Raw genomic sequence first — 10494 nt, 5'->3', positions numbered from 1 at the left:
AACCCAGTAGATGTGGCTCTTTTCTTCTGATGCCTTATCCACATGACACATTCGCTTGTCTTGTGAATTGTCCATTCTAAAGTCTGAGAATAGGAGCTCAAATGACAGGCTGGGGAAGGATAAAGTCTTTTTGGTTACATCTGTGCTGTGCAGTGCAGTGCAGTGCAGAAGATCTCAGGCGTGATGAAGTCAAGCAAACTTGCTTCAAGAGCAGCATCCCTGAATCATTTCAGTCCAGTTCCCAGGCTAACACAATCATGGTGCTTTCATACTCTAACGTAGGAACTGTGTGGTATAACAGGGTGTTAAATATGTACGGTGCTTTTGGACGTGGCACAAAGCTGTAAATTGGTTCAGAAATCTTCCCGCTGCTGCAAAATATAAGGATGTGATGTACTCTGCATCTGTGGGCATGATTCCATTACACTGAGAAACATCCAGTGTATGGAGAAGGAGACCTTGGCAGGCACTCCAGGCTAAACAGAGACAGTTCTGTTTGCATCATGCAAAATCAAAGCTAAATGCATTTTCTTGCACCTGTTTGTGTACCTTGGGCATGGACCAGCCTAAGCCAGACTTCAGCAAAGGCCACTGGGGGCCCATGGCACAGGGCTGGCGAATGACAGCACATGGCGAGGTAACTTACTGTGCTGACAAGTGCAATGGGGGACTTAATTTGTCATGAGGAACATTTTAAAGCACTTTCCTGTTATTTTTTCTAAGGAAGTGAAAATGCTAAAATTATTTCAGAAGACAGCGAACATCTTGATAACCATTCCTCCGTGTTACCTCCAAAGCATTATTGATGGGCCCTGAATCATAGACTCAGAGAACCACAGAATGGTTTGGGTTGAAAGGGACCTTAAAGATCACCTAGTTCCAACCCCTTTGCCATGGGCAGGGACACCTTCCACTGGACCAGGCTACTCACAGCTCCATCTGGCCTGGCTTTCAACAGTTCCGGGGTTGGGGCATCTACAGCTTCTCAGTGCAACCTGTTCCAGTGCCTCACCACCCTCACAGTAAAGAGTTTCTTCCTCAGATCTAATCTAAACCTGCCTTCTCTCAGTTTGAAGTCATTATAAAGGAATACCTCTCATTGCGTGGGTATCACTCCCGGAAACTGGAACTCAGGTATGGCAGTGGGCAAATCTTTTCCCCCACTGATGGAAAAGTTTATTGAGTTCTTGGTAAACATCCTTGCGTCTTTAAATAAGGAAACAATAATAATTTTGTCATATTTCTGTAGCAAACCACAAAAATGTCTTCTACAGTCCACTCAGTCTTTCTCCCCTCTCTTGTGCTTGTCTGCCTTTCAGGATCTTTTTGTGTGACTGGTGCAAGCCTCCCTTCCAGAAGAACTGCCCATCTCTGTCTCCTTGGGAACAGCCGAAGGGGGTGCGGAGTGACAAAAATTTATGTTTTCATCAAACCGGGCCAAGGAGAATGGGGGTCCCGCACCCAAAAGAATGAAGACACGACAGAACAAGGACTCAGTACGTGAGATAGGAGAGGGGGGTGGGACATGAGAGCCAAGCTGGACCTGTGGATTGGGACTGAGACTCCCAGCAAGCTAATGGGCATGAGTTTGGCACAGTGGAGTGCCGGGGGTTCAGGGGCTTTGGGAGGCTGGGGACGAGGCAGGAGTGGAGGGAGATGCCATGCAGGGCTGATACAGTGATCCTTCCCTTAGATGTCAATGCGGAGTGGACGGAAGAAAGAGACTCCAGGGCCCCGAGAGGAACTCAGGTCACGGGGTCGAGCTTCCCCCGGGGGCGTCAGCACCTCCAGCAGTGATGGCAAGGCTGAGAAATCCCGACAAGCAACAAAGGTATAAGCTAGCACGCAGGTGTGGTGTGGCCAAGGACTGCCCAGACTAGGTAGGATCCATTTGAGGATCCAGGAACACAGACCAGAAGGGATCCACCAGGGAACCCATGCTGGGTTAGCTCCCTAAAACGAGCAGGATCCCTCTTTGCTCTTATCCTCACCATTTTACACTTCCTACCATCTCCTAAGAACTGGTCCTTGGTCCCACCATCCCCTTTTAGTGCTGATTTTTGCCATATCCTGGCTTGTTGTTGCTCTGCTGGTGTTATCAACACACACACCGTGGTGGCTATGTCTCACCTGCTGCATTCTGTGAAGGTGTGGCAGGTTGGCAAATTGCCCTATGACCCTCCCATCTCCCTGTTCTCCTTCTCTTCCTTGCAGAAGGGCCGAGTGGAAGAATCCTGCACCCCCAAGGGCAACAAGCAGGGCCGAACAGAAGAGATCTCAGAGAGTGAAGGGGAGGACACTAACGCTCCCAAAAAAACCAAAACCGAGGTGAGTTCTCACTGCTGTGATTGCTGGCATGCCTCAAGTCCAGGGCAAAGGAATCTCCTGTTTTCCTACCTCTGCTGCTCATGCCTGTCCAGCTTGAGGTTCCCACTGCTTGGGATCCCCAGCACCTTGTTTTGCACTGCAGCTCTTGCAATCTAAATGGCATCTGTCTGGCTACAAAAAATGCCACCAGGAGAGACAACTGAGGAGACAGAGGCTCTCTGTCTGTTTTGCCTTGTCTGCAGGGGACTGCTGTGCTCTTGGAGCCGGGCACATGCCCTGCCTTTCCCAGGTTAGTGGCAAGAGCCTGGCTCCATGCGCAGCTGCTCGTTGTGTTAGTCAGCCTCTTCCGATCCCCTAGCGCAGTGTGAAATGGAGGTGCTTAAGTTGTCATGGGTTCCAGGTGACAGTCGTGCAAAACCTGCTCATGCACACACAGAGTTGTGACAGGACTTTTCCGGAAGCCGACAGCATCAGCCTGGATTGGTAGTTGGATGGCTGGAAGAAGACTCAGCTCTTGCGCTTCTCCATTCCTGTTCCGGGAATTGGCCTTAGAGGCCTGCAGACCCTGGGATATTTGCTCACTTTATGAGGTCATTGTAGTTAAACCACTGTGATTACAACTTTGTAATTTCTCCACATGGGCACTCCATTCAGCTCAACAGTGATATTTTTTCAGTTTAGCCTCTCTTGTAAGCCCTGAGGCTCAAGAGTGGCGCTTGTTAATTACCCAGGATGACTGCTTAATCACCAGTGCACATTGCCTGAGGTGAGAGTGGTGGGGAGGAGCAGGGATTGGGAAGCACAGGGGTAACTCCTAGAGTTAAGGAGTGGGACAGTGAGAGGAGTCTGGATGGGATCTGATCTCCTCAACCAGGGAGAGCTCTGCAGGGGCAAGAAGAATGAGTCTGGGTCTGGGGTCTGTGTTGGGACCACTGTGGTGTGTGCTGTTCTGTGCCACCTGGTGATATCATGCCCTGGCCAACAGCCCATCACTGGTGGTGGTGGTGCAAGGACCTCTCATATCTGTTCACTCAACCTTTTCTGTAGCAGTTCCCTGCCCTCCCTTGCTGCCGCTTTACACAAGGTACTTCCTTCCCAAACGTGGGATACTCATGAAGGATGTGACAGCACTAGAGGAGAGGCAGGAGGACGTGTTATTTATTCCTTGCCAGACGATGTCTCCTTTCCTCTGTGGGCTTTTCTAGTGCTGGAGCTGACAAGGAAGGGCTGGAAAACAAGTTTTCTGGGAACTTGAAATGTGTTAGGTGTGGTCTGGGAGGCTTCCTAATGTGTCTTTTCTCCTCCTTCCTACTTCAGGAGTTGCCTTGCCCTCCATCCCCATCCGATGTTGACAGCCTTGATGGCCACAGCTTCAACGATGAGATGAGCAGTGACCCACGGGACATTGACCAGGATAACAGGAGCACCTCTCCCAGTGTCTACAGCCCTGGGAGTGTGGAGAATGACTCCGACTCCTCCTCTGTGCTGTCCCAGGGGCCATCTCACTCCTACCACCACCCTCCGCTCTTCCCCCAGAGCCCACCGGTAGCTCCCCCTCCCGACAGCCTGGCCCGTCCACCAGAGCCCAGCTTTGGGCTCCCAGGCGAGGTGCACCCCCAAGGACCCCCTGCAGGAAGTTACCATTCCCAGCTGGAGGGCCAAGCCTCCCGCATTTTCCAGGCTCAAGCCCCACAGACACCCGCCTCCTCCTCCTCTGCTGTTGCTGCCCCTTCTGCTCCCCCTTCCTCCTCATCCTCTTCCTCCTCTTCTTCCTCCTCCTCTTCCCACACTCCCCTTTACCCTTCAACCAATGTGGTCCAGGTTGGGACCAAAATTGCCAGTGGAGTGGGGGGGCTCCCAGCACCAGGGGCTCGCGAGCAGACCCTCAGCGCCAAGCACAATCCACCACCCACCACCCCAATCTCGCTGGCGTCAGTAGGAGGGGGGCTCCCCCCTCAAAAGACGCCCCCAGCCAACCCTCCAGCTGCCCCCCCAGCTTCAGCCCCTTCCTTCCCTCACGTTTCTGCCAACCTGCCTCCCCCCCCAGCCCTACGCCCCCTCAACAACACAGTGGCTGCCTCCAGCTCCCCAGGGATGGTGGGTCAGGGCCTGAGCGGCCACCTCCCCTCACCCCATGGCATGGGGCAGGACAAGGCACCAGCCCTGGCCCCCTCCCGCTACCCTTATGCCCCACCGCCTCTGCCACCCTCTAGCTCCTCAGCTCAGTACCCCCAGCCCTCCCCAGGCCAGCCCCTGCCGAGTTACAGCGCTTCCTATGGGCACTCCTTTCCCCCACCCAGTGGCCTCTCTGTCTCCAGCCAGCCCCCCAAATACACCCAGCCCTCCCTGCCCTCGCAGCCCGTCTGGAGCCAGGGGCCACCCCCTTACAGCCGGCCCTTGGGCAATGCCAGCTCCCACCCTGCTGCCCCCTTCCCCGGCCAGTCCCCCCATCACCAGCAGCCACCCCAGCAGCACCACCACAGCCATGGGAGCAGCGGGGGTGTCTCCCCGGCAGCTGCAGCTCCTCCCCAGCCCCCTGGCTACCCCCATGGCCTGGAGTCTAACAGCCATCACCCTTCCCATCCCACCTACGGGCTGCGCCTCTACCCTCCCCACAGCCAGGCTGCCTACAGCCAGGCTCCCTCGGCCACCGCGGCTGCAGCCCCCTCTTCCTCCTCCTCATCCTCCTCCTCTTCTTCTTCCTCATCCTCCTCTGCCACCTCTTCCCAAGGAAGCTACCCCAGCATGTGCTCTCACCCGCCGGGACAGAATCCTGCCACCTACACTTTCCCCCCCCCACCACCCCCCTCCCCTGCCCATGGCGCTGGCCCTCCGGTCACGTCCGCTGCCACCACCCTCTCCACTGTAATCGCCACCATGGCCTCCCCCTCTGCAGCCCCCTACAAGACAGTCTCACCTCCGGTACCCCCTTCAGCTGTGGCCCCATATGGGAAGCGTGCGGCCTCCCCTGTCCCCACCTTCCAGCCCCCAGCCCCCTACAAGCCAGGCTCACCCCCCACTTCCTCAGCTGCCCCTTTCCGGGCAGCCACCCCTCCTGGCTACCGGGTGGCCTCCTCCCCTGTGACAGGCGGCTACAAAGCCCCTTCACCGGCCCCTTCTGCCCCACCACCCTTGCCGGGGAACATGACTGCCCCGGCCCCCCCACCGCCCCCACTCCCTCTCAGTGCTGCACAGATCAAGCAGGAGCCATCAGAGGAGTACGAGCCCCCCGAGAGCCCCGTGCCTCCTGCTCGCAGCCCCTCGCCGCCCCCCAAGGTGGTGGATGTGCCAAGCCATGCCAGCCAGTCAGCCAGGTGAGGGGCAGCTGTGGGGGGTTCTCTGCAGGCTGGGGGGTGATATAAGGGGCAGGGAAGAGGAAATCACTGCAAGCCTGAGGTGCAGCTGCTCCCTTTTTGCCTTTTTCTTGATACTTTTCACTTTCTCTCAGTGCCTTTCCCACAGTACCTATCCCTGTCCCCGTCCCTTCTCTCCAGCCCCTTCAGCACTGACAGGCTTCATGTCTCACTCCCAGATTCAACAAACACCTGGACCGTGGCTTCAACTCCTGCTCCCGCACTGACCTGTACTTCGTGCCCCTTGATGGCTCCAAGCTGGCCAAGAAAAGGGCAGACTTGGTGGAGAAAGTGCGGCGAGAGGCTGAGCAGAAGGCGCGTGAAGAGAAGGAGCGGGAACGGGAACGGGAGCGGGAGAAGGAGCGAGAGCGGGAGAAGGAACGAGAGCTGGAGAGGAGTGTGGTAGGTCTGGGGGTCCCACAGCTGCAGCACAGCCAGGGTGGATGCTCTAGGGCCCCCTCGGCCACTCCCTGCTGGGACCCTGAAGCTGGTCTCTTTGCTCTTTTGCAGAAGATGGCCCAGGAGGGCCGTCCAGTCGAGTGCTCGTCCCTTGGGCCAGTTCCCCACCGCCCCTCCTTCGAGCAGGGCAGTGCTGTAGCCACTGTTCCCCCATACCTGGGCCCTGACACCCCGGCTCTGCGCACCTTGAGTGAATACGCACGGCCACATGTCATGTCCCCCAGCAACCGCAACCACCCCTTCTACGTGCCGCTGGGGGCAGTCGACCCAGGCTTGCTGGGGTACAACGTGCCAGCCATCTACAGCAGCGATCCAGCGACACGGGAGCGGGAGCTGAGGGAACGGGAGGCCCGCGAACGAGACCTGAGGGACCGGGACCTGCGTGAACGTCTCAAGCCCGGCTTTGAAGTCAAACCAGCTGAGTTGGAGCAGCTCCATGCTGTGCCAGCTGCTGCCATGGATCCGTTCCCACGCCATGGCGGGCTGAGTCTGCAAACAGCCCCTGGCCTTCATCCCGCTTTTCCCTTCCACCCAGGGCTGGGCCACTTGGAGCGGGAGAGGCTGGCGCTGGCAGCTGGCCCCACCCTTCGTCCCGACATGTCCTATGCTGAGCGCTTGGCGGCTGAACGCCAGCACGCCGAGCGGGTGGCTGCTCTCAGCAATGACCCTCTGGCCCGGCTGCAGATGCTCAATGTGACACCTCATCATCATCAGCATTCCCACATCCACTCCCACCTCCATCTCCACCAGCAGGATGCCATACACGCGGGTAAGGACCCTGTGGTGGTTCTAATGTGTCCTCCTTACGCTCCCCCCCTCTGGCCCTGGGGAAGCCCAAAAGCTGCTGACACTAGACTTTGAGGTCACAGATTTTCATCCAGAAGAGCCCAACATCGTGGTTGTTATTTCTTACCCTCGCTCCCATCCCACCAAAGGCACTGACACTGCTGTTTAGTGGCAAGCAGAATCGTTTGCATCTGGCATCCATCCCACTGGCTGCCAGGCTGCTATTGCTGGGGACTTCATCCCTCACATTGGGCTCTGCAGAGGGAATAGAAGCCCTGTTAGAACAGTTTTGACAGTGTCCTTAGGACTAATGAAATGTTGGTTATCAGGTTTGCTGCTATAGCTCTTGCTGCAGGTAGTGGGATGGGATGGGATGGGATGGGATGGGATGGGATGGGATGGGATGGGATGGGATGGGATGGGATGGGATGGGATGGGATGGGATGGGATGGGAGAAGGCTGCTGTTCTTCAGAATTGAGTGGTGGTCCCTTCCATTTCCACGTCCTACAGGAAAGCAAAGTAAAAAGTTAAGGGATGAAAATCTCAGGGGAGTAAAGCCCAAGCTACAGTACAGTAAGAAAAAAGTGTTGTGCCTGCTCAGGTGCTGTGAGCAGTCAGTGGGATCTGGTAGAGTGGCAGACGCTGGCTCTAAGCAGCCACAACTGCTCAGAGGTGGCACCAAGTACAAATGAATGTCCATTCCTCCGTTCTCCATAGCTGGGCATCTCTAACCAGCACTCTGGCAGTGAGTCCAGACCACTGGAAAGAGCATCTGTCCTGGATAAGACCAGGAAATGGAAGCATCCAATACAAGTACGCACATGAATGACTGCCAGGGTGGCAGATAAGCATGATACAGGGTCCAGACCTGATTGCAGAGCGGGTCCTTGCAGAATTGACTTTTAAGGAACAGTACTTCCCCCTGAGGAGTGTGGGAACAGAGCTCTGCCAGACTGGTTCAGGTGAAACTCAATGCAGGTAAAAAGAGTAACACTCAGAAGGACATGGTATTGTGTTGTTTAGCTGTGAAGTGATTCCATCCCTAACATACTCCAGCCTTCTCTCCATGTCTGTTTTGTGAAGCCTTACACCTTTCTTCATGTTAGCTTTTACAAAGCATGGGACAATTATCTTGTGTTATCTTTTGTTCCCAGCCTCAGCCTCTGTTCACCCTCTTATTGACCCACTTGCCTCGGGATCACACCTCACCCGGATACCATACCCAGCTGGAACCATCCCCAACCCTCTCCTGCCTCACCCTCTTCATGAGAATGAAGTGCTTCGCCACCAGCTTTTTGGTAAGGATGCTCACAGGTTCTGCTGGTCTCCTCCTGAGAGATCAACAGAGCTCTGACAGGCAGGGGCGTCAGGAGGGGTCACAGGACCAAACAGGTCTGTCAAACAGAGCTTCAGCGTGGTGTAGGACAGGACCACTCTGTCAGGGGATGGGCAGGTCCTCCATGTGGGCAGGGCAGGGAATGGGAGTGCAGCAGAGTCTTGACTGAGCTGTGGGGCCATGGATGGAGCTGTTTCATCAACTTGTTTCTTCTCTGTTTCGGGTGCAGCTGCACCCTACAGGGACCTGCCGGGCTCCCTCTCCGCGCCCATGTCAGCAGCACACCAGCTGCAGGCCATGCACGCGCAGTCGGCTGAGCTGCAGCGCCTGGCCCTGGAGCAGCAGCAGTGGCTTCATGCCCATCACCCCCTGCACGGCGTGCCGCTCCCGACACAGGAGGATTACTACAGGTGCGTGGGCCTGCTCTCACCTCACACATACACCTCCAGGCCCAGCCTGGAGGTGGTGGGCACAAGGAAGCATTGCCCCTGAGATGGGTGACTGCCTGAGCCCACACCTGGGAGCAGGGATGCCTTGCCTTGCCATGGGGAACAGCTGTGGGCTGGCCACAGGAAGGTCGTTCTTGGCAAGTGGCTATTCACTGGCTAATCACTGGCTCCTCACCTCTGGAAGGGGAAAGAACTTTACATGTTTCACACATGCTAAATGTGGTTATGACTAACCAACAGCCCTGCCAAAATACAAAACATTTGCAAGGGCTTGATGCTTTTGCCAAGACAAGGCTTTCATATGTACCTGGGGAGGCACACTGGGAAAGAAAGAGGTGCAGTGCTGTACCTTCAGTAGCATCTCCTGCTTCAAGGATTTGCCAAACTTTGCAAGCCGGCAGTGTCATGTGGGTCTAGACTAACAGAGGCAGGGGGACGTAATAAATTGTCTTTTCCCCTTTCACAATCACCTCATTTCTCTTCTTTATCCTAGCCACCTGAAGAAGGAAAGTGACAAACCCCTTTAAATGGACTTCTGCTGTCAACATGACATCATCATGTCTTTCTCTTAAGAGGAACAATCAATCAACCGAATCCTGATGAAGGGGAAGCTGCAAAGTGACACATCCTGATCCCACCATGCAGTAAGAGTACAAGAGAAGACGGACAAAAAGTACAGGGTGGCATCCTGGGAACAGAAAGTGGAGGAGAGAAAATGGGGAGGGACTGAAACACCACTAATGGACATGAAACAATCGGTACGTGATTTCAGCTGAGCTCTGAAGAAAAGAGAATCAGCATTGCACAGAGCTCGGAAAGACAAAGACTGACATGAATTCAGGGTGGCAGCAGCTCCATCCTTTATTTTGGGGTAACACTTGCATTAAATAAAAAGTGCAGAGCATTGCAGGACTTCATGTACAGGATGGTGCTGCCTTTTCTACTTCTGTGAGGAGGAGGTGCAGCCAAGAAGTAACTCCAAACCCAACAGAGCCTTTTTTCAAGATGCCTCCTCAACACCCCACCCCCCTTTAAGTGTAAGATACTGCTTAGCGATACAGAAGAGCAACGTGGAACTTTTTCAGATTAGCCAGAGCAGCTTCCCATTCTCCAACATCCCTTCAGATGCAAACAAAGTGTTACAGGACCCCTTCCTAAGTGGCCACTCCTGCCTACGGAGGGTCTGGGGTCTGGTCCCAGCCATCGGGGTGCAAAGCACCGCAAGACTGTTTGCTGGATAGTGGCTGTGCTTTCCTGTGGCTGATGGGAATGGGCACGGCCACGAGGTGCAAAGCACCAGGAGACCGTTTTCAAGACTGCGATCACCACCGCGACCCCTCTGAGCCCCACGGGGAGAGATGATGTGGCTGAGCAGTGACACTGAGTCCTGGGACTGTAAGAGGGCGGCTGCCCCTTTCCCCTCACCCATCCTAATTGATGTACTTTAACTCATGCACATCCTATTAGACGTGGCAGTTTTATGTAGCAACTTGTGACTCCCTTGCCCCTGCGTGCGTGTTCTGATTTCACAGTTGTATCTCTCGATTGATCCCCCATATATATATATATATATTTACTTAACCATTAAAAGGAAAACCAACCAACAACACAGCTATGGAAAAAAAAAAAGCAAAACCAAACACCCAAACTACGTTCCCCTTGCACTCCCGCGCACCGACACACATTCTAATAATTTATATATATAAATATATATATGAAGCTCTTACAAAAGGACAAAAAAAAAGGACAAAAAAAACCCTTCCAGAAACAGGACTCCGGTGT

General features: G+C 54.7%; 1 protein-coding gene across 1 annotated transcript; it reads left to right on the top strand.

Annotated features, from left to right (window-relative positions):
* Positions 1-1309: 1309 nt before the first annotated feature.
* ATN1 (atrophin 1) lies at positions 1310-10477 on the top strand. The gene is made up of 9 exons (XM_032678625.1): positions 1310-1496; positions 1694-1831; positions 2215-2328; positions 3646-5642; positions 5861-6083; positions 6192-6909; positions 8082-8225; positions 8493-8673; positions 9206-10477. The coding sequence occupies exons 1-9, from the start codon at positions 1419-1421 to the stop codon at positions 9237-9239; spliced, it is 3627 nt and encodes a 1208-aa protein (XP_032534516.1). The 5' UTR covers positions 1310-1418; the 3' UTR covers positions 9240-10477.
* The last annotated feature ends 17 nt before the right edge of the window (positions 10478-10494 follow it).

This window comes from Chiroxiphia lanceolata, chromosome 2 (assembly GCF_009829145.1).
Source record: "Chiroxiphia lanceolata isolate bChiLan1 chromosome 2, bChiLan1.pri, whole genome shotgun sequence".
NCBI classification, from domain to species: Eukaryota; Metazoa; Chordata; class Aves; order Passeriformes; family Pipridae; genus Chiroxiphia; species Chiroxiphia lanceolata.
The sequence above is the reverse complement of the archived record's forward strand: the minus strand, read 5'-3'. Positions and strand labels throughout refer to the sequence as shown.

What these genes read in the sequence shown, in the direction of transcription:
- ATN1 (XM_032678625.1), top strand. Translation starts at nt 1,419, where the DNA reads ATGTTTTCATCAAACCGGGCCAAGGAGAATGGGGGTCCCGCACCCAAA. An exon ending in CATGCCAGCCAGTCAGCCAG is followed by an intron (nt 5,643 to 5,860) that starts GTGAGGGGCAGC and finishes TCTCACTCCCAG; the next exon opens with ATTCAACAAACACCTGGACC. An exon ending in GAGAGCTGGAGAGGAGTGTG is followed by an intron (nt 6,084 to 6,191) that starts GTAGGTCTGGGG and finishes GCTCTTTTGCAG; the next exon opens with AAGATGGCCCAGGAGGGCCG.